General features: G+C 38.6%; 1 protein-coding gene across 1 annotated transcript in view; it reads left to right on the forward strand.

The window, feature by feature from the left end:
* PTAR1 (protein prenyltransferase alpha subunit repeat containing 1) overlaps nt 1–24,073 on the forward strand; it is a 45,700-nt gene extending 21,627 nt beyond the window's left edge. The window contains exons 4-7 of the mRNA XM_074855031.1: nt 3,542–3,646; nt 7,341–7,554; nt 14,063–14,379; nt 14,885–24,073. Of these exons, the coding sequence (XP_074711132.1) occupies nt 3,542–3,646; nt 7,341–7,554; nt 14,063–14,379; nt 14,885–15,233 (985 nt within the window). The 3' untranslated portion in view covers nt 15,234–24,073. The remainder of the gene's footprint in view (nt 1–3,541; nt 3,647–7,340; nt 7,555–14,062; nt 14,380–14,884) is intronic.
* The last annotated feature ends 239 nt before the right edge of the window (nt 24,074–24,312 follow it).

Here is a 24,312-nt window from a genome sequence, read left to right on the forward strand (position 1 = left end):
AGAGCTGGGCGCTCTTTAAGAAGGAAGTGTTTATGGCTCAGGAGCAGGCAGTCCCCAGGTGCTCTAAGAGGAGCAGGCGGCAGAGAAGACCACCCTGGCTGAACAGGGAGATTTGGCTGGAACTCAGGGAGAAAAGGAGAGTTTACAGCCTTTGGAGGAAGGGGCTAGCCACTCACAGTGATTACAAAGAGGCTGTGAGGCTATGCAGGGCAGAAATCAGGAGGTCCAAAGCCCAGCTGGAAATGAATCTGGCTTCAGCAATCAAAGATAACAAGAAATGTTTCTATAAGTATGTCAATAACAAAAGAAAGACCGGGGAGAGTCTCCATCCGCTGCTAGATGCTGAAGGAAACTTGGTAGCAAGTGGTGAGGGGAAGGCTGAGGTACTTAATGCCTTCTTTGCCTCAGTCTTTAATAACAAGACTAGTTGTATTGAGGGAATCCAACCCCCTCAGCCAGATGATAGAGACCGGGAGAATGACCCCCCCGCAATCCAGGAGAGAGTCAGTGACCTGCTACATCTCATAGACACACACAAGTCTATGGGACTGGATGGGATACACCCGAGGGTGCTGAAGGAGCTGGCTGGGGTGCTCACCAAGCCACTTCCCATCATTTGCCAGCAGTCCTGGCTGACCGGGGAGGTCCCGACAGATTGGAAACTGGCCAATGTGACGCCCATCTATAAGAAGGGTCGGAAGGATGATCCAGGAAATTACAGGCCTGTCAGCTTGACGTCGGTGCCCGGGAAGCTGATGGAGCAGCTCATCCTGAGTAACCATCACACAACACATGCAGGACAACCAGATGATCAGGCCCAGTCAGCATGGGTTTATGAAAGGCAGGTCCTGCTTGACAAGCCTGATCTCCTTCTATGACAGGGTGACCTGCTTATTGGATGAGGGAGAGGCTGTGGATGTTGTCTACCTTGACTTTAGCAAGGCCTTTGACACCGTTTCCCACAGCATTCTCCTGGCGAAACTGGCTGCTCGCGGCTTGGATGGGCACATGCTTTGCTGGGTAAAAAACTGGCTGGATGGCCGGGCCCAAAGAGTTGTGGTGAATGGAGTTAAATCCAGTTGGCGGCCGGTCACGAGTGGTGTCCCCCAGGGCTCGGTTTTGGGGCCACTCTTGTTTAACATCTTTATTGATGATCTAGACGAGGGGATCGAGTGCACCCTCAGTAAGTTTGCAGATGACACCAAGTTGGGTGGGAGTGTTGATCTGCTCGAGGGTAGAGAGGCTCTGCAGAGAGACCTGGACAGGCTGGAGCGATGGGCTGAGGCCAACTGTAGGAGTTTCAATAAGGCCAAATGCCGGGTGCTGCACTTGGGCCACAACAACCCCCAGCAGCGCTACAGGCTTGGGGAGGAGTGGCTGGAGAGCTGCCAGTCAGAGAGGGACCTGGGGGTGTTGATTGACAGCCGGCTGAACATGAGCCAGCAGTGTGCCCAGGTGGCCAAGAAGGCCAATGCCATCCTGGCTTGTATCAGCAATAGCGTGGCCAGCAGGGACAGGGAAGTGATCTTACCCCTGTACTCGGCACTGGTGAGGCCGCACCTCGATGACTGTGTTCAGTTTTGGGCCCCTCACTACAAAAAGGACATTGAATGACTCGAGCATGTCCAGAGAAGGACAACGAAGCTGGTGAAGGGTCTGGAGCACAGGTCGTACGAGGAGCAGCTGAGGGAACTGGGGTTGTTTAGTCTGGAGAAGAGGAGGCTGAGGGGAGACCTCATCGCCCTCTACAGCTACCTGAAAGGAGGTTGCAGAGAGCTGGGGATGAGTCTCTTTAACCGAGTAATAAGCGATAGGACAAGAGGGAATGGCCTCAAGTTGTGCCAGGGAAGGTTTAGACTAGATGTCAGGAAGTATTTCTTTACAGAACGGGTTATTAGGCAGTGGAATGGATTGCCCAGGGAGGTGGTGGAGTCCCCATCCCTGGAGGTGTTTAAGAGTAGGGCTGACGTAGCACTGAGAGATACGGTGTAGTTGGGAACTGTCAGTGTTAGGTTAATGGTTGGACTAGACAATCTTAAAGGTCCTTTCCAACCTAGATGATTCTGTGACTTCACTAGATATCAGAGGCAAAACTTCCTTAAAGATTTGTTCAGCTGTTGGTTCAGTAGCAGAAGAAGGGTCTAGACTAGTGCCTAGATATATGTCTTGCCATTTTTCTTGAATTTTAAATAATATGTTGCTTGATGTTAGTGTTGCCACAAGTAGCCTCTGACTGTGCATATAGAGTTCAATTAAAGCAGCACAAAGCCAATGTACCAAGTAGAGTCAATTTCCTACTGAAAACTTCCAAAACAGGCAGAAAATGACAGTAAGTGCTCACGCTAAAGGATATATCAATTTGTTTGTGAGACTTGGGCCAGAGCTTTAAAACAATATTATGTGTTCTGTGTCAAACTGCAGAGAATTTTTACCTTCTTTCTGGATAGCAGCTTTTTTCAGAGTGTATTTCTTCCCTGTCCCCTTCATTTCCGCCCCCCCCCCCCCCCTTTTTTTTTTGGCAGAAAATTGATCAACTGTTTTTCACCTACTAGTGCTCCTCTTGTTGAATCTAGTGCCATGTGTATCATTATGATGAATGATAAACTATTTAAAAAAAACCCAAAACCAAGTAAAAACACCCGCCCACCCCCAACACAAAACATTAAACCCATGCCAAAATTGCTCGTACTTTTTGCACTCTGTTTTTTATTATGACTTCTGGAGGTTCTAGGAAATGCAAGTTTCCTCTCTGCAAATGGTAACTTCGGAACTTAGCCTATCTTTACTTCAAAGCCACTATCTACTAGATTGGAGAATAGGATGTGAAGACTGATGTCCTGGGAGTAACTGGTGATGGGGTGATGTCTACAAATGTGCTTGGGACAGGTAGTAAGAGTTATAAAGCTAGAAAAAAGAATAGGGTGTGGGTCAGGTAATTCTGTGCAAAGAAGGGAAGAAAGATAAATATGGGCTTTCACTTTGCTCTGTGTTGGAGGTACTCTGGGAAGGGTTACATTGGATGAACATTAAGGTTTGTTAGGGCAAGTTCTTTTTTTTCAACCAAAAGTTGGTTTACACATAAATAAATTCAGTGATATCAGCGTTTTTGTAAGTTTGAAAAACATCTACGCAAACAGAGTATTTCCCACTTCATTCTGAATTTAAGGATCCTTGATACTCTATCTTGAGCCATCTTTAAAAACTAAAAGTAAGGGGTGGGAGAGGCTGTGTGGAAGAGTATTTTCAGATATGCAGAAAGATCTAAAGGCTTAATTTCAAGAAGGAATGTGTAGTCATATATGTAACCCTATTGGCAGCCCTTGTATCAAAGGATGTGTATATATACAAACCCTTAAACAGGGTGTGCATACATATAGCAGAGTGGAATGGGTTAATCACCAAAGACTTTCTAAACTCATGTAGTTTGACAGTGAAGTTCTGTTATGGTACAGAGGAAATGCTGTGCTATTTGTTATTGGGATTTGTGTTCTGTTTGCAGGTTACTACTTTTATTCATACAAATTTATTTTATCTTTTGTAGGAAAGAATTAATACTGTCTGGCACTTTAAATCCACTTAAAGATTTGCATCTTGGAAAACTGGCGTTAACCAAGTTTCCAAAGAGTCCAGAAACATGGATTCATAGGTTTGTTTCCCTTCCCTTCTGTTGCCTCCCCAAACTTAAACCTTTTTCCTAGGGTTTTTTTTACCTGTGCTTGGGTTAAGGAAAGCCATAGATGAAAGAGGACATCTGAAAATATAGCAGATTCTTTGAACCAGTCATTGTAAAGTACTGTGCTTTTGGCTTTCGAAGATACCTGCCTATATTTTACACTTAGAACTAAATACACATCTTTTTTGCTGCATATTTTTTTAATAAACTTTGGAGGTGAGATAACTTTTCGTAAAAGTTTATCATGTCTTGCAGCACCTAAAATTCTCAGCCTGAGAATTCTCATTCCATCAGTAGTAAGTATTTGAGCATTGTGGGTTTCTCCCTCTTTTCCTCCTCCAACTTACTGTTATATTGCTTGTCTACAGGCATTTCGGAAAGACAAGGATCTGTAAAAGCTAATGTTTATAACCAAAGCTGGATTCCTTTCTATTCCAATGCTGGTCTTCCTGGTTTGGTGAATTTATTTTTATAATTTCTAACTTAAGTAATGTCATTTAGTCACTGCTACTAAATATTAAAATAACAGAGTGCATTTTTGGAAAAGATAACTTCAGAATTACTCAAATGCACAAAGCTAAACTTCTCAGTCATGCCTGAGTGTACATAAAATGTCTGTAGCACAGCCAAGTGAAGTATAGATCCATTGCTCAACTTTCTTTAAAAAAAACAAAACAAACTTTGGTATGTGTATGATTGTTTTCACGATGTATTTTTCACAGGATAGCTCATCCTTTTATATAAAGAGATTTGAATATAATGCATTAGAAAGCAGCTCACAGTGTTTGCATTTCACATGGCCAGCATTAGGACAACTGTAAAGTTGATACCCCCTTAGGGGATTCATACTCTATGAAAAACATAAATAACGCATCAGTTGTATTGATGATATGAAATTTTGGAAGAGGGAGTTGTTCTTCTTTGTTTTTAAACTCATGCACTCTTCTTTGAGTGCATGAGCTTAAAATTCTCGAAGTTAACCTGAAATGTAATACATGGAATATTCCTAGGTGTTTGTTAACTTATAATCATCTCTATAATTTCTGTTAAGTTCTTTTTTAGTAGCACTGATAGAGCAAAAACAATGATGAATTTCTGCAATGTTGGTTTTGAATTTGTTGTTCTTAAACTCCTTTTCATTGTCTCCGTGCTACTGACTTATGCTGCTTGATTGTTTGAAGCAAAAGGAGTGTTTAGAAACAATGGGAAAAAATCTTGCAGTTTGTTGTGGTTTAGCCTTTCCTATGTGGTAACTAACACTGGAAGACTATTTTTTGCATGTAACTAGTGCTGAACCTGGTGCCATACGTATCATTATGATGATCAATACATTTTTATGAAATTAGTCAGAATGGTAGGTTCTTAATATTTATGTACATCTTAGAAATAATAAAAAATTCTGTCTATAACTTCTGTGCAATCTTAAATTACAAGTATTTTAGTGGTGGTGTTACTTGTCAGTTTTTTTTTCATATTTGCTTAAAACAGAAAAGTATACTTGAGGCTGACTGTACAAATGTTTGGCTTGGATTTGGATGTGCTGACTGTGATTGATACATGTCAGAAATAAGATGTGCAAAAATTTTCTTTCTGCATCAGCATAGTGGTTAATTTTGTGCTTTCTGTTCCCCCATGGTACCAAATTTCAGACAGAAGTGCAAAAAAGTAGAGTGGAGCAATTATAAAAATCAGTAAAACATATCCAAATTTTTTTTTTTCTTACACATGGCAAGTACACTCACTAAAGATACCAAAATACCTAAAAAAAATAGAGATATTGAAATTTTGCCATATGGCTTTTTTGCTGTACATTTTGGGGGGTTTCAGGTAGATCTTGTGCATATACAGTCAGTGTATCTTTTGATTGTGCAATTGTCACTGAATAACTCTGTGTTCATTTGCGCTGATTCCAGGAACTGCAGTAGTAATAGCAATAGGAACGTGCATACAGTGACAGAAGAAATCAGATTTTTTTTTCCTCCAAATTTATTGGAGAAAATGTTCCTGTAAAAACCTCCAAAATAATACCATGATATTCAATGAGTACCAAAAATACATCTTAAATCTCTAAGGTTGTGCTTGTCTTTCTTCCTCCCATGCAAAAAGTCTAGAAGGTATCTCAGACTTCAATTTATAGATATTTTTTCTTTTGTTGTAGCTACAGAGACTATAAAGTCTGTATTTTTTCCACACATTTCTGTATATATAATTTACCCAAATTCATTATTTTATTAAAAAAAATCATTTTAAGTAACTGAAATAGACAAATTATTTTGATCCTAAAATTACGGTTTTACTCAGAAGACAACGTTAATGAGGTAATATTTATCTTTTGTTAAAGGAATGACTCATTTAGCTTTTGTGTCTAGACATTTTTAGAATTTCCCATTTCTTGCAAATCTGCTGATTGAAGTGAAAAAATACTAGATGGTGATGTTGGGATCAAACACATTTTTAAAAAGCAAAAATTAAGTCTTCAAAATTACCACATTTCATAAAATAAAGTTACACAACAAAGAGCATGGTTTGTTTGGCTGTAGTTAAATGTTATATCCTTAGTTAAATGTTATACAGAAAGCTAGTGTATGAACACTGGCTTCAATCTACTGCTTGTGATTTCTGCTGAGAAACGCAGTCAGTTTAAAAATTACATTCTTATAAATTATCTTTAATATTGTCTTCCAGTAGTTTAAATCTTTTTTTAAAATACCTAAGAGAAAAAGGCAGTGTAAATGAGAAAAACAATAAACAAGAATATTATATATGTTTTCAAATGAGAGAAAAAACAAATGGGTTATCAAATATTTTTGTTAATAGTGGTTGGCTTATCTATTTTTTTTTTATTTATATGTGAATTGCAAAATAGCATTCTCTTTTTAAAGAAAATTAATTTATGTATTGATTTAACCAGGAGTGACACCTTTCTGCAAGTAGCAATTAATTGGTTTTGGAACTGATGTGAGCCAGTACAAAACAGAAAAACCTGCGTCGCAGACTGGAGGATGTCTAGCTTTCCAGAGCATTCCACATGGACCCATTGCAGTTCTCTTGACACATGCCACTGTGTGGAAATCTACATATCTGTGATCCCTTTTTGTAGGATCCTTTTGTGTAGGGTCTGCAGATGCATGTTTTCTGCAGCATTGAGAACACCTCTCAAAATACTCATCTGAAAATACTACAAAAATACTACTAAAAGTCAGTCCAAAGCAAGATTAAAAAGCCATGTAGGAATCTGTGCTTATCTCAGTCACTTCAAAACAAATATTTATAGTTTAGCAGTAAAAACAGTTGTTTTGGTTATACTTAACAGCTCTTGAATCTGTAAGTCTTTTGCACTTTCTGCTGGTGATGTGCAGAAACTAATTTGGCTTGCTGTGTGCAGTACTGACAAATGTAAAAAGCTATGTAGCTATGACCACTTACAGTGAGTGAACAAATACAGCTAGAGCTAAGTTATTTTGGATTGTGATCATAAAGTCATAGCTTTCAGTATGGAAGGAGTTCAGATGGTTATGTTAATTACTTATTCATCATCTAGTTACAGTGTAATTGAGATAATTGAAATATCAGAAAGGTTTGATTTATTTATATAAATGAAAAAACTTTTTTTTGCTGTTAAAATTGCTCTCTCACCATTAACACTGTATGTACATCATTTAACCAGACGATGGGTGCTGCAACAACTAATTCAGGAAAACTCCTTGCCCAGTCTTGTGACTAAAGGAAACTTGGGAGCAGCACCTCTGGAGAGAATTCACCGACTAGTGCAGGAGGAAATGAATGTCTGCTCTGAAGCTGCTGGAAGATATCCAAGCAACTACAATGCCTGGTCCCACCGCATCTGGGTTTTACAGCGTTTGGGAAAGCTGACTGTCAAGGTATCATAAAATAGTGAATAAAGTCTTAAATTTCCTTATCTAAAAAAAAATACTGGTTTGTCAAGCAGATCCTATGACATGGATGGAGAGTATCACATTAAGTTAGCACAGGTACCTAAGAATGTTTTAAAAAAACAGGCAAAATATTGCAATGAGTATGTTTTGCATTTTTCTTGCCCATGCAGGTTCCGCTCAGCCAGAAAGAACAGATTTTTCTTGCCTGTGTACAAAGTTCTGTTTGTTGGTACTTGGTGTTAATGAACTTGTGGCAGGAGCATAGGTGGGACTGTGTGAGCTGAAATAAAGGTGAAGATAATTCTTCTAGCACTAATCTTGAAATTCCTAATAGAGAAAAAGATAATACATGACGGATATTCTTTTGGTAATATAATGTGATGTCTTGTTTTGATACCCTTATTCAGCTTATCTGTGGTTTCAGGGTATTGAAGGACTAAGACAGCAGGAATTTCAGAGAAAGCATAGCAGTGCTTGTAACCAGTGTCTTCAGCTCCAACAATATCTTATTGACAGCATTTAAACTGAGAGCTGATGAAGCTGTTTCAGCTCCAGCAGGGTCATCTTATGTGGTGGTGAATATTTTCAGATCACATGGTAGTATCTAAAACATTGAGACCTGTAGCAAATTGAATTAGTTAATGAGACATGGTCTAAAATTACATATACAGTTTTATAATACTGTGGTTCCTAAGCTGTTAGAATTTCTTGTGAATATTAGGCTGATACAGTGACACATCACTCACACTTAATGGCAGCTGCTGCATTTTGCCATCCTGCAAATACATAGGGGAGTGAGGGAGGAATTTATTGGAGGTTGTTGAGTCAGCATAGACTTTTATTTTTATTTCTTATGGGCCAGCTGCTGCTAGCATGGATTTTTTTTTAGCTGATGTTTCCTGTTAATTGTCACCTGAGAAAGTTTAAAAATAGGTGTATCAGGTTGGTAGTAAATAGCAAGTATATTCCAGACTCTGAGGGAGACAGCCCATAATTTGGGCTCATCTGCCTAGCAAGTTTGTACAAAAAGGTAGTTATGGAAAACCCAGAGAATTACAGGATTGGGATAGATTGGAGGTTAGAAGTTAGGATTAGACATCTATATTAATAGGAAACAGGGAATTTCACATAAGTCTTTAGCTTTATTAAAAAGAGGGAGAAGAAATTAGCACTGTTAATTAAAACTCGAGTAATTTTATGCTTTAATTAACAGTAGTTTCAAGATCAGGATAACACCCTGGGTGCTTCTTGCACTTGCTATTCTTTACTAGTGTAAATAAACAGAAAGAATTCCACTGTGATAGAAATAGCTCTTCTCAGAGCTGGAGTTATTCTGTTGAGTTTATTCACTGACAGTTGTCAATGCTTTGTGTGACGAGTCACAAGCATGCCTGTGAAGGAAGTGTTTTTAAATTTGTTCAATCACTCCCGAGTCCGTTCTCCTTGCCTGCCATCCCAGTTCCCCTACTGGTTGTCTTTTTCTGCTGGTTACTAAGGAAGTGATAGTTTTTTCTAGTTTTGTCCAGCTGGCTTTTACCTCTGGCAAAATTTCACTGGTGCTGCTGTTCCTCGAGCAGTGTGTTCAACCCATTGGGAATCTCCATGTTGACTCAAGGTTTTTTTCATTACACCACCAATACATCTCTTCCGATGGTCTAGCAGAAGGTGCTTGGGATGCAGGAAAATTAGGAAGAAGTGTGAAACATAAAAGATACCAAGAATCTTCACATAAAATTGTGTCTAGGTAACTTTAAAAGGCAGAATTAGAAAGTGATTATTTGCAAGATGTGATGTGAGGAAAAAAGCAAATAGGAAGGAGAGCAGGGAAAAAGCAGACATTACACATTTTCACAAAAATATACTGGTTGCTTTCTTGCTTGATATCTCATCTTATACCCTCAGCCATTTGAAAAGAAAGGTAAATTTCACTGAGATGTAAGGCTGGAACTGTGTTGAAAAATTAGCAGATAAAACAGTCACTGTGTTTCTAGCCATTTAGTTCTTGCAAGGTTGTCTCAAATTAGAGTACCCTGTATTATTTAAGGCTACATTTCTGCTATAATACAAACTTTCCCTGTAATTTGAAGTAGTTTTTATTATGGTGAACAAGGAAACAGGGTCCCAGAAACATATATTATCATTGAAATTAGACTTCTCTAAACAGGTTTATCATTTATGAAACCTTTGGCCTGCTTTGGAGGATTTGAGGGAATAGTTTGGTAGGGTTTGGGGTTTTTTTTCCTTTCATTTGGTAGTCCTAATGCTTCAGCAGACTGAATCTCAGTTCAAACCCTGGAAAAAAGATATAAAATACTAGAGGAGAAAGTTTTGGTCCTGTAGGAAGATTTTCTGACAGAATATAGATGTTCTTACACTAGACAGTAAAAAACATGATGTTGTTTGAATGTAGAAACCTCAGTTTGTTTTTCCTGTGGAATTTGAACCACATTAGCAAGTTTACTTAGTGTTTTGAATAGTGTTCCTTAATATCAGTTAAGGATTTGTCAAGAACAGATTATTCCACACCAATCTAATCTTTCTAGTATTGGAGTACTTGCCTCAGAAAAGGACAAGAAAGCTTGACTTTGACTTTCTTACATGACAGTATAGTTAGCTAATGGGGGAAAAACATAGGCTCCAGACACCTAGTAATAGGTGGGTGCATAAATAGAGAACCAGAGTAAGAGAGTAATATTGGTATAGTCTGTTAAAATTTATACCCATCATGATACTTCAGAGAATTCATGCAGGTAGAAAACTACGATATAGTTCAGGAAGGATGGACAAACTTTTTTGTTTTCTCTGGAAAGGAATACTCAACTTTATGATTACAGAATGGAGAGTGACTCATCAGGCCTACAGTAAAAACACAAGCATAGAAATAAGTGGTGGGGTGATTGTCATGAGGCAACAACCTCTCCTTGTGTGATGCCCAAAAGACAAAGTATGTTCATAAGACAAAGTAAATTTTCCTGTAGACATTCTGAGTAAGGCCTTGGCTTTTTCTTAGATAACCGCACCTTCACAGAATCACAGAATCATCTAGGTTGGAAAGGACCTCGAAGGTCATCTAGTCCAACTGTTAACCTAGCACTGACAGTTGCCAACTACACCATATCCCTCAGTGCTATGTCAGCCCGACTCTTAAACACCTCCAGGGATGGGGACTCCACCACTGCCCTGGGCAGCCCATTCCAACACCTAACAACCCGTTCTGTAAAGAAATACTTCCTAATATCCAGTCTAAACCTTCCCTGGTGCAACTTGAGGCCATTCCCTCTTGTCCTATCGCTTATTACTTGGTTAAAGAGACTCATCCCCAACTCTCTGCAACCTCCTTTCAGGTAGTTGTAGAGGGCGATGAGGTCTCCCCTCAGTCTCCTCTTCTCCAGACTGAACAATCCCAGTTCCCTCAGCCGCTCCTCGTACAACCTGTGCTCCAGACCCTTCACCAGCTTCGTTGCCCTTCTCTGGACACGCTCGAGTCATTCAATGTCCTTTTTGTAGTGAGGGGCCCAAAACTGAACACAGTCATCGAGGTGCGGCCTCACCAGTGCCAAGTACAGGGGTAAGATCACTTCCCTGTCCCTGCTGGCCACGCTATTGCTGATACAAGCCAGGATGGCATTGGCCTTGTTGGCCACCTGGGCACACTGCTGGCTCATGTTCAGCTGGCTGTCAATCAACACCCCCAGGTCCCTCTCTGACTGGCAGCTCTCCAGCCACTCCTCCCCAAGCCTGTAGCGCTGCTGGGGGTTGTTGTGGCCCAAGTGCAGCACCCGGCATTTGGCCTTATTGAAACTCCTACAGCTGGCCTCAGCCCATCGCTCCAGCCTGTCCAGGTCTCTCTGCAGAGCCTCCCTACCCTCGAGCAGACCAACACTCCCACCCAACTTGGTGTCATCTGCAAACTTACTGAGGGTGCTCTCGATCCCCTCATCTAGATCATCAATAAAGATGTTAAACAGGAGTGGCCCCAAAACCGAGCCCCGGGGGACACCACTCGTGACCGGCCTCCAACTGGATTTAACTCCATTCACCACAACTCTTTGGGCCCGGCCATCCAGCCAGTTTTTTACCCAGCAAAGCGTGTGCCCATCCAAGCCTCGAGCAGCCAGTTTCGCCAGGAGAATGCTGTGGGAAACGGTGTCAAAGGCCTTGCTAAAGTCAAGGTAGACAACATCCACAGCCGTTCCCTCATCCAATAAGCAGGTTGCCCTGTTGTAGAAGGAGATCAGGTTTGTTAAGCAGGACCTGCCTTTCATAAACCCATGCTGACTGGGCCTGATCATCTGGTTGTCCCAATTTCCAATCTGTCGGGACCTCCCGTCTTTTGTGTGAGTGGACGTTGCCATATTTATCTGGTTACCCTTAAAAGGTTTTTTCCCCAGATACATTTCATTTTCATTTCCCTAGTATCCCAGACCAGGGAGGAAGTTTTGGGCTGCAGTTTAAAAAAGCAAGCACAGGATCAGGGAGGCTGTAAGAGGGAGTGCAGATCCAGAGGTTGAGGCAGAGGTCACTGAGTGCATATGTCCTATTCTGGAGCAGGATGCTAGTTCCATGGTACTCAGCTCACCACTGAAGGTAGAAGGTGGCCCTTTGTGAGAGGTTATCAAGAGGTGGGGGGGGAGCATTTTCATATAATTTCCTCTTTGCTTCACAGAAGAATGGCGAAGGGATTGTGCTGTTTGGTGTGGAAATGGAGAAAACTGGCTTGGTGAGAAAGAACCTCTGTTGGAATTCAGAAGTTAGCTGGCTTTTTGTTTTACCTCCAATTGTTTGAAGCATCTTCCCACTGTTACTCTGAGGTTGCTAGAGGAGAGGCTTTGGTTTTTGTAGATCTCAAAAGGTTTAATGGCAATCTCCTGTCTTCCTTTTCTAAAAGGTTTTCTAGTTCAGGTAAGGCGTGATGCTGGGAATCATTCTGTTTGCTTTGTGCAAGAAGTTAAAATGCATAGTTACAATGTTCCCCTGTAACTTTGTAGCTTATAAACATACTAGGTAAATGAGTCAGACTATTCTGAGGTCAGTAAATTGGACATAATCTGCATAGTATCAGTTTCAGTTGAATTAAGACTGGTCTGATTTTTCTGGTATCACTGTTGACCCTTATGTTGTTTTTAATACGCTTTTAAATTTCAGTGTTCAGAAATTTAAAATAGTAAGCTCAGCTCTGCCAAGAAGAGATAAGCTGATCTTGTGCTTTAAAGTGCAGAACTGGAGATGAGGAGTTTTAGCTCCCTTAACAATCCTGTGTGGGGGCTGTTATTTAATAGTGCCCTTCAGTTTGCTGATCTGTAAAAGGAAGATGATGCTGGTATCTCTTGTCAAGACCTAAAAAGGTGTGCTGAGTATCTCAGGTAGAAGACACTATTTACATTGTTTGTATTTGCTCTAATATCTTTTAGAACAGACGCACCACAAAAAAGGCGAATAACTAGCCTTATGCATTTCCATGGTTTTCTTTGTGGAAGGATCTGCCTCTTGTGCTGCAGGAGGAAAAAGAAAGACTTGTGTCTTGAAAGTTACTTTGCATCAGCCAGTCCTGTTACGTGACATAGGTAGCTTAGAACAAGAGATTGAAAGCAAGAATATGCCAGTAACGTTATATCCAAAGTCTTTAGAAGTTTAATGAAAAGGTAGTTTTGATTTGCTTGAAGAGTTTAAACTCCAGAGGAGGACCAATGTGAGGGAAGAGGTTAAAGCCTCTACAGAAACACCACCATTAGTTTTAATAGACGAAGTAAAGTAAAAGAAGATTTGCCCAGTAGCCAAACTCACCCATCTTCCTCGAATTAAATTTTGAAGGTCTAAAACATTCAGAATTAAGAGAAAAGTTGTAGGTGCCAGCAGGGTTACAAATATAGCTGCAGTCACCAGTGTATTTACCACAGTTACTGTGAAAGACTTTCTTGGAAGTTCAACAATTACCAAGTCAAGCAACTTAATTATGGACAAATAGTTTTGTATTCCACAGGCTCTAGGACTTGGAACATAATGTTAGTGGTTGATAATCTTTCCTGCAAAATGGAAACATAAATTACTTTAAATCTTTTTTTTTTAAGCCACTCACCTACCCTCTGACACCAGTAATGCACTAGGCAAAAATTAAAATACTTCTAAATAATATCTGTGTAGTTTGGTGTACATAGTCTTTATTAATAACCATTTGGAGATTCTTAAACCACTGTTTTTTTTCTCATCATAAGTGGTTTGGTTTTTTTTTTTCCACTCACCCTGTGGAAAGGTTTGAGACACCCTACCTGTTCAAAGTTTGGAAGAAGTATCATTTCTTTTGTGCAGGGATGCCAAGATACTTGTCAGCACACAGTGGAAAAGTCTCAGTGATTATTTCACTCTTCTGTGTGTGTTCTTAAACCATTACCACAGTGGCTGAAATCCCCAGAGGAGAGGTTACCTTAATACAGAAACAGTGGTGGTAAATTCCTCCTTTATACTGGTTGATAACTGTTGCTACTTTTTGTTTCAGGTTCTCCTTGATGAACTTGCATCCACTAAATATTGGGTATCCATGCATGTCTCAGATCATAGTGGATTTCATTACCGCCAGTTCTTACTCAAGTCCTTGATAGGTAGAACTGTGACTGACAATAATGTACTGGTACAAAATCAAATGGTAAATGAGCAAAACCCTAGCCTTCAAATGGAGAAGGAGAGTGCAGGGGCAGAAGCTGCCTGTGCAGAGGAGCAGAGCCTGGATCTCCCCCACCGTTTAGAGGAAGAGTTGGAGCTCTGTACTGAACTGATTGATACTTACCCAGGGCATGAAACCTTGTGGTGTCATAGGTAAGAGGACTTGGTCAAAAGAGTGTCCTGATTTGTGGATTATTCTTTGCCTGATGTTTCCAGACAAATTATTATTGTGATTTTAAAAGGCACCACTCAATAAAAGATTTCTAAGCTACCATGTCTTAAGCCTTTGGAAACATTAAGAGCATAATCAGAGCTATTGAATGAAAAGTTTGATTGGACTTAAGTATCTTGTTGATGTAAGCTCACTTGTCCCTGTAGTTTTTGCAAGAGACACAAGATACTGTTAATCAGACTCATCACACTTAAAATATTTAAAAGCTGGCAAAGCACAGGTTTCTGCAGCTGGGTGTATGCCTGACTAGGTAACAGCAGATTTGCCAAAGTGACACTGGGCCCTTTTTTGTAGAGTGTGAGCAGTGATGGCAGATTTTGTGTCTGTGGGGGAATCTGATGGGATGGCAAATGAACTGGAGCAGTTCAGTATCAACAGCAGATTATTTTCAATGTATGACTTTTTTTTTTTTTTTTTCCTCTGAAGGAGGCGTGTGTTCTACCTTCAGCACCACCTAAGCAACAAACTTCCTCTTCTGAGTACAGTGGTATCATCTGTGGACAGCAGCGATGAAACTCTGAATAATTCCCACCACAGTCCTGCGACAAGTCACATGGCACAAGCTATGGATGTTGATGGTTTGAATGAATCCAGCAGCAAACAAGGTTATACCCAAGAAACAAAACGCCTGAAGCGTGCTCCTATGCAGGACTCTCTTGGTCCAGAAATGGAATACCGGTTCATTGATAAAGTATTATCAACTTGCAGGGATGCGGACCAAGCCAGGTTTGCTACTGCTTATAGAAAATGGTTAGTTACTTTTTTAGGTCAGTGAAGGAAGGGTTTAAAGCCTTCAGGATTCTTCTTCTAGTGCAATATTATCTTTTCAGACACAAATGCATGTCTTGGTTGCAAGTGTTAGCTAACCATGTGTTTCTCACTCTTTTAATGGTCTGTCCTAAAGTTCAGAGTAGAAGTTTGTCACTTTATTTATTAAAGAACTGGCATACCCTTTTATTAATCAAATGCAGTTTGTTCTTCAATCTTTTTAAGAAATCACTCTGTGTCAGCTTCCTGCCATGTCATTTTCTTAACTTCTGCATTAAGGTGGACTCTGAATCGTTTGACTTCGGAGAAAAAAAAAAAAATCTGAAATGCTTTTGAAACAGTGTCTGGAAAAAAATAGGAGGATCTGTCAGTATCAGCTAAACCTGTTTCTAGGTTGTTGTTCTTTATTATAGTGGTATCTTGCTAATACCTTATTGAATTCGGACTATATTTGGTGAGTGCTGTTACTTTTGTATTGGCAACCTTTGATAGAACACCAGACTGCAGTGTTTCTTTCTCAAGGCTCCAGTAACAGTGTGAGAGCCATGCCTTTTACTGTTGTAACTGGGGTTTTGTTTGCTTATTAGTTGTCACATGAGTTTGATAGGAAAGTCTATGAAGTCGTAATCCTGAAAAGCAGATACAGGAAAATAGTTCAAACACACGTTCACACTCACAATCAGAGCTATATTTGGAAACACTTTTCTTGGACTACTTTACCTTAATTTCCTACCTGGTATTTATTTATTTATTTTATTTCAACAATCCAGAATTAATGACACTTGATACACATTTCTGAATGTATTATGTACACTACAGAATCTCAGCCTGCTAAATCATACACTGGTAACTTTACTTAACCAAGACAATGCAAGTCCCATAGATGATGGAGTAAAAAGTAATTCTTCTGAGTGGTCATTGAGACTATACAATTCAAAAAAAGACAGCAGGAGGGAGCTATCTCTTTGCTTTTGTTCTTTTGAAGAGCTTCAGTCTTTGTTGGTTTTTTTCTTTTGACTCTTCCTTAAGAGCACTTTTCCAACCATACATCTCTGTTTACATAACTGTAAAATTTAAGGGAATTTGAAACACGTTTCTATTTCATTTCCAGTGAAATTAAACATGAATAGTTTATATTGTAATTTCCTTAGAACTTGTCTATATAAGGGATTTTTTTACACTAATGGAATTGTGCTGGTCCAAAGACCCAGGGGAGATACATCGTAAAACTGCAGAAGTTTGTACAATGGCAACATCACCTCTTTTCCAAACAGACTATTCACTGAGGGGATTAGATTTCAAGCTAGAGTCTTTGCCAAAATTGCTGTATATTTCTCTTGCCCAAAGTGCCTCCTAACTATGATAAGTTTCAAGCTGCTGTTTCTGTTGGGCAGAGAAAGCAACGAGGGAGAAAAAAGCCCAGGTAGCCACCTCAAAAGGTGTTATTTGGAAAGAAAAAAGGCACTCAAAAGATGCGGAATTTCAACAGTTCTGAATAATTTGATGGATGGGGATTACTCTTGCATTTCAAAGTGAAAATAGACCATCTCTAGTCTAAGAGATATGTTTGTAACTCATTTCAGGCACAGAGTAGCTAATGGAGACATTTCTAAAAGTACTCTCTTCTGTTTACAGTACCTAGATGAGACTGACCTATGCTTGAGCATCTCCATGGCAAAGCTTTGTCTCAGTGGGCATCCACACCTGCCTCTCTATAGCTAGGGACATACTACATGGCCGTTTGTTTTGAGGTGCTCTGGGATGCTGTCTTGGTTGATAGTTTTAGTTGCAGAAGAATATAATCGATGTGTGAAGGAGGTGTGAGAAGGGCTTGAGAGGATAATTTCATCAGAAGATGTCTCTGTGGCCACTGATAGATGGGTAGGTTCAGGTACAAACCAGAGTCTAAACTTAATTTGAGCAAGAACTTTTACCCATCCCAGAGGACCTGATGGTTTTTGAGTATGAAAGATATATTAAAGCATATGTGGTAGCCTGGGTCAGCTTGATTAGCAGTATCTCATTAATGGCTAATATGAACCTGGAAAGCATGAAGTCAGCTGGCAATGTATTTAAGGATCATGTTCCTGGTCCTAGATTACTTAGTAACGTAGTTGTGTGTTCTCTTTACCTTGGCAAAAATTACCTGTTCAGAGAAAAAATATTAGTGGCAGGATAAGACTGAGAAGTAGGAGCATGATAAGAAATACTTCTTGAACTGTGGGAAGGAAGTGATGCTCTCTTCTTGCACTGGAGTGACTGAGTTTTTTAGATAAAAAGATTTATATTAGAATCTGACTTGAAACCCACTATATATTTCTTCCAGAAAATATAGGAGGAAATATATTTTTTTCTTCCAAAAAAATCTGGAGTCTTAGTTGGCTTTCTTAAAGCTATGTCATGGAAGTACTGTGCTATTAAATTTGACAATCTACCCATCATAAACACTGAAGATCAAACAGCTGCCCTCATATACATGTGTGCAGTTCCTATTCATGTCAGCACAACTTACGTATGCTTGTAGGAAGACAAGATTTGGTCCCGTGTAACTGAACAGAGTTGCATTGTATTTTCATACTTTGAAAATGTTCTGAGATTTCTGATTAGAGATGGTGCTGATATTTTTATTACTCTTACAAAACACTGATGGCTGAAGTATGACTCTTAAGTGTGGGTTTTTAAAATCTACACCTGATGGAAATACTTCCCCGCTCAGTTTTTTTTTTTTTAAATCCAGTGAGAATAGTTGCATTTAGAAACGTTTGCAGACCAGACTACCACACAGAAAAAGAAACAATAAAAGTGAAATTGAAACAAGTCATATCTTCCCCTTTGAAAGAAATGCAAACCATAAGCTGTCAAAATTGAGCTTTAATTTTTTCACATTAACAATATAAATCATATGGAAGAAGAAAATGTGTAACTAAATGACTTCAAGCTGTCAGTGTCCTGAAACCTCTTACAAAAAATGATTGAAGACATACTTCCAACAAATTGCATCAAGCTCACAACTGTGTGATGTTCTGGAACTATGATCTTTGGAACATATTTGTTGAATCATTCAGTATTACTGCACAGTCCCGTTTGGGCATTGCTTGAAAAAAGGTGGCTTCAGGCCATTGGTAGTTAACATGCATAAAGGTTACTGAGTACAGCTACTTTAAGTAATGTATGCTAGTTATTTTGTGTTTCAGAGGTCAGAGGATTATAATATAGTCAGTGAACATTCTTGCAGATAAAATGTTGAACAGAAGCTGCAGAATTCAAGGCTCCCACTCCCTGATGTTCCTTCAGATATAAAATCAAACTTTGTACATCTGTAAACATCTTCATATAAAGTTCAGCATCTTTACTGATTTTGTCTTCTGCTCTAGTATGTGTGATTTGAATTGATACAAATTCTTTTTGTTCACTGGATTAGTCTTTGTAGAAGTTTGTGCTAGGAACAAATGTAATTTGAAGCTACAGAAATTAGAAGGAATCACACTTAAGGGGTTGAATTCTCTGCTGCTAAATACATTAACTGTTATTTCATTGGCATTTCGTTTATCTTGTGTGTACAGTCACTGGAGCAACACATGCAGCATTAAAGATAGCTACAATTACAAACTTGTATAAAGTTGTTATTGGAATGCATTGCTATAGCTGCTCTGATTAATATTTGTAAGTCTACTCATGTCTGCATATTAGTGTTTTGTTGACTACTTACATATTCTTTATACCAGAAAATCCTTGTGTCATTTAAAAGTAAATTGTTGGTTTATACTGTTTGATTAATTACCTTATATAGAACTTGTTTTAAGACAAATAAGCAAAGTGGTAATATAATGAGAAAGCTTAGATGCTGTCTTACAATCAAAATTCCTGGTATTTCCAGTTTTGGTTTAGTGCTACTTAATTAGACTGTGTAGCTAGTATTTATGGACAGGAGTGAGTTTTTTCCTAAGTAGATAACTGATGAATTTTTAAAACAATACTGTATAATATTGATGAGCAGAAATTAAGGGTTTTGGAAAGGCTTCTCCGCATAGCCAGACTCAACAAACATACTTTTTAAGAATAACATATAATACAATGAACAAAACGTGACTACCAGAGAATAATTTTAGTGGTGAGCCTTCAGAGACTTGATGATTGAACTTTTGGACAAGGTTGTTTGCTTAGTTTTGTTTTGCCTTCTGGAAGGGAAGAATGTTCCTTAGTTTTTCAGTAGGAAGTGAACCACTGCACTTACAGTGTGGGGAAAAAAAATGCAACTCCTTCGTTGTGTCTTCTAGAGTAATTTTGGAAGAAGAAGCAGCAGTGAAGTGAAATGTAGATGTGGCTTTTAAATGCATGTTTGTCCTGTACTCATTTGGTGATGAGAGATCTTTACACTTTACTGTTTTGTTCATGTCCGATACAAAGGAAAGAGGGTAACTCACCTTTTCTCAAATGCACTTAACATTCAGGTTAGTTTAAAGGAAGTTCAGTGTTCCTGTCTTAAGATAATTTTCCTTCTTTTTTTTTTCTGCATGTGCTCAGAGGTGTGTTTCCTTCCCAACATCTTCACTGTTCTTCCAACCAGCAAAGAAAAATGTAGCAAAGTGTTGATGAGGTGGCCTCATTTCATGTTTAGATAACCCTGACTACCTCCCAAAAAGTGCTCTGATTGATGTCCTTAAGTGGAGTTCATCAGGCTGTTTTTTCGGAACCTTGTGCTAGGCCTACATCCTCTTTGAGAGGTGGAAAGCAAGAGCTTTATCTATGAAGCCATCTAGTTTCCCCGGGTGAATTTAAAGGAGAAAATAAAAAAAATTAAATCTTGTAGTTAAAGTTGGGAAAACTAGGATTAGCATTAACTTTAATTAGTCTTTTCCTCAGAAGAAGCAATGTGCTGCTGAAAAATGGAGAAAATATGTGCTTTCAAGAAATTCCTTGTAGACAGTTTATGCTTTTAAATTATAGACCTGATACTTTCTAGTGGCTTTTACTTAGGGTGTAATGTTACTTCTCAGGGCATAATCTATTGTAGTGAATTAGCATACATATTTACAGTTTATAATTATTGATTAAAAAAAATCCACCATAAATGCTAAACATGTAATAACTGGCTTCTACATTTTTTTTTGTCTAGAATAGTGTTTTATATCTACCCACAAGCTAATACTGTACCTAATGATTCACACTAGACCTTAGTATCTCATCTGCATCATACTGTTACTCTGTATCTTAAATTTCTATTGTGGTCTTGCAAGAAGCTCCTGACAGTTGCTGGGTTTCTTCTCTGAGTTCCTTAGTACTATTCAGTAGGATATTTAGTATCTCACAAAGACATATGTTGTAATGACAGGGAAGCTTTTTACAGTATCTGTGTTGATGCGCTATGTATCTTAGATTTTTCTTTTTTAAAAATCTAACTTTTGTGAGGAGTCTGAATATGAGAATTGCAAAAGCTTTTAGTTGTTGATAGCTGACAGACACTTATGTACAGTACAACTATTCTGAAGAGTAGAACTCTTAACTGAAGTCTGGTTTATTAGGCGTATTTATCTGCACCATCTGGAACCTGCTGTTAATCCTACTGTATAGATGGAGGTGGAGAGAAACCACAGTGAGTTGTGTGTTTTATTCACAGGACACTCTCTGAACAGAATATAGTTATGGTGAACAAAGAGCTTTTCTTGGATGAGGTATTCCTGTATGTTCATTGTGAATAAAGTGGTATGTCATTAATTACAGTAAGATTTCCTGAATGGCTGCGTAGGATGGGTAGATAAATATGTTTTTTTAAGAGTATTACCTGTTATTGAAAAGTCACGTAAATGATACAAGGTACCAGAACTTGTCTTTACAAGACACAATATATTTATACCTACTGTGTTCATTCCCATTTGTTCCAGTTTTTCTTATTTAGAACTGGGTAGTCATCTTGAAGAGTGTGCTTGGAAATGTCATCTTTAGTTTAATATAATAGAAATAGTAGATGTCTTAAATGGTTTTAAGTAGCATCAAGATCCAAGTAGTGACAGCACTATACTATTCGTGAGTCATGAAACACTAATTTTGTAACACAGTCACGTCCATCGAAGTACTACTATTCTATGTAGGGCAGAATGTTTATTTTATCAAGATATGTGAAAAAATATTTCATTCTCACAGCTTTCATATTAGGGGGAAATACAGTTGGTTTTAAACATCATATTTTGCAATGTTTTTTCTGTGAGAAATTCTCCGACAGTTGTGACCATTGTAAATTTTATGTAGATTTCCAATGCAGATAAATGGTAAATTTTGTAGCAGAAAGACTAAAATGGTGACAGGACAGTGAGACACTGGAAAGTAATCTGATACATGACCAGCGTTGTACAGGATTGTGAATGTAAAGCATTGTTTGCTTTTCACTGGTCTTTTTACTGGTCTAGGATGAATTCCTTTCAGAGGGGGATTGTCTTTTTTTTTTTTTGTCATCAGTAGAGATATTATCAGTGAATAAATTACCTATATTTATTCTCCCACAGTAAGTGCATGTGTGCGTGGGTGGATGGATGGATGGATGGTGGAATTGTATTTATGTAATGTCCTGTGTAAAAGGCAAAAATCTCCCATGCGTGGCTATTTTTATATGACACTGGTGATCTGTGAACAGAACTCTTCCATGGAAGACCTGTTCTAAATCTGAATCTAGCAGGATCATTGCCAATGTCAAAAGTTTTTGCTGAAAGCAGTGAGATCTCTTGCTTCCCCTTTCTGGCTTTGTCTGCCTTACTTTCATGATACTTGGGCAAATGTGTGCACACTCAAACCAAATTATTAGCAGTGGTGTTTATTTCAAGTGCTTGTAGGGAGTATTTGTGACAGTGAAAGAGTTTGTAAGGTCTTGCAAGCTGGGAGAACTGGGAATTGCTCTACCAGCATTGTACCTGGGGGATACCTTTCAGGAGTCATCCAGGAAAGAACAGACATGTGCATATTGGATGAAGTCCTTTAGCATCACAGGAGACTGAGAAAAGTATGTCAGACAAAAACTAGCAACTGAAATTGGTATTTGAATACAACAACAAGTAGTCTTTTTGGTACTTTATTTTCAATATTTCTCTCATGTTATTTCTCTAAAAATGAGTCACATTAAAAAAATATTTTCAAAGTTACTCATAATTTTGAATGCCTTCTGATTTTGAATTTTCTGATTTGAGAGCTCTCCTTAAAGGGCTCAATTTTATCGGAAAATGCTAGCACCTTTCCTCTCTCTTCCTAGACAATGTGATTCATTTCAGATGTTCTAAAAATGTTCTTAAATGAGCACCTAAAATCACAGGACATTACTGAAAATATTGTCCATAATTTTAAATGCAAAACTTAAAAAAGCAAGGACATTTTCTGCTCATACAGGGTGGGGGTTTTTTTCACTTTCTCTTCCTAGCTGCTAGGACAGAAGGTAGAAAGAATATGTAAGGAAACCCTGAGTTGATATGTACAATCTTGATTTACTTAATTTGGGGGTTCATTAAATCAGAAGGCTTAGTATGATCAAGTAATAAACCTTTCAGGGTCTTTGTACAGAAGTAATTTGCAGGATCTGGTCATTAGTTTGTTTCCAATCTGCGTGCTTGGTTTTTACATCTGTTAATGAGTGACAAAATTCCCACTGACTTCACTGATGTAGGATCAGGCTATGCTGCGGAGAGGATATCAGCTGCTACATGGTAGCTTCGACATACTTAGTGTGATGGATTGTAAGTGACTTTGTCTTTCGCAAATGGTCATATTTATGGCTTCGAGGAAAAAAGTAGTTAGGGTAGTGTATCTTCATTAGCACTGTGGTTGAGGAGAAACTCAGGTTGTGGAATATTACAGGTGTGAAAGGGCATCTAGAGAGAAATATGGGTACCATGGGCTATCAATAGGTAAGAAAGCTTCCTTCCCCCCCCCCCCCTTTTTTTTTTCAGCCTCTCATCTCCCCCTCTTTTCTTCTTTTGTAGTGGAAAAAAAATACATACAATATACCTGTGTGCAACCAGGGTAACACATTAGTTTGGGATGTATTGCATAACAATAGCATATAGGTCAATGACTGAGTTTTATGCAAGATATTTAGGGAGGAATGATAAGCTTTTAAGTGCCATGTCATAATTGATGCAATACTGAAGGGAGAGAGTCTTAAATGGTGAATGGCTTAAGTGTGGCTGTTCTCCAAGCGTGCTATGTACATTTATGGTGCAACAATAACCTGCACGTTTGTCACCCTGTCATCTCACGAATGCTTATAACTAGGTAACAGCTAATTTCCTTTTTAAAAAGCATCTACCTAATGTTGATTTGTGATGTTTTACAATTATTTGTTCTTATCTAGTACTAGATAATTTTCTCCACACTTTTAATACATCTTCAGTGGAACCTAGCCAAGTATAGATATTCATGGTTATAAAATCTAGTTTTGCTGTGAAGGGAAGTTGAAATTCCATCATGTAAAACATTGTTTTCTGATGTCTAGTTAGAAACACAGGAGGGCATCCTAGCACTGCTTTCCAGTTGTGCACACTGAGTTTATCTCAATTATTTTGTATTGCATGTTAATTAAGTTTTTACATATCCTAGTAGCACAAAAAAAAAAGGCACCCCTACAGTCCTAACTATTCTATGCAGATGTCTTCCAAAATTTACAGGTACAATTTTAGTGGTGGTGGTTGGTAAATAGATTTTTTTTCACTTATTTATCAGCAGACCTGTTTTTATATGTATTAGTGACAGAATGGACTAAGCACAGCTGTAAGTTATTGTATTTCTGTAGAAAATGGAAAATAGTGTAAAATTGTTTTTGTTAAATGTTGGCAGTTTTTAAATAAACTTTTCATCACCTAAAAAAAACTGTTTTCTGTGACAACGTATTTACCCTGGACTCCACTTTCATTGTTTACCAAGAGATAGCCTTCCTAATTATTGCTGATCTCTTTTCGGTGGTAAGCTTCTTTTAATAGGAACTGCGTCTTCTTTTGCGAATTTAGTGATGGTAGCAGACTTATTTTTGGTCTATTTAAACATCAACAGTTAAGACTTTTTCAAATGCATTCCACATCTTTTGTTCTAACTTAGTTTATGAAAGCATG

This window comes from Strix uralensis, chromosome Z, assembly GCF_047716275.1.
Source record: "Strix uralensis isolate ZFMK-TIS-50842 chromosome Z, bStrUra1, whole genome shotgun sequence".
Taxonomy (NCBI): domain Eukaryota; kingdom Metazoa; phylum Chordata; class Aves; order Strigiformes; family Strigidae; genus Strix; species Strix uralensis.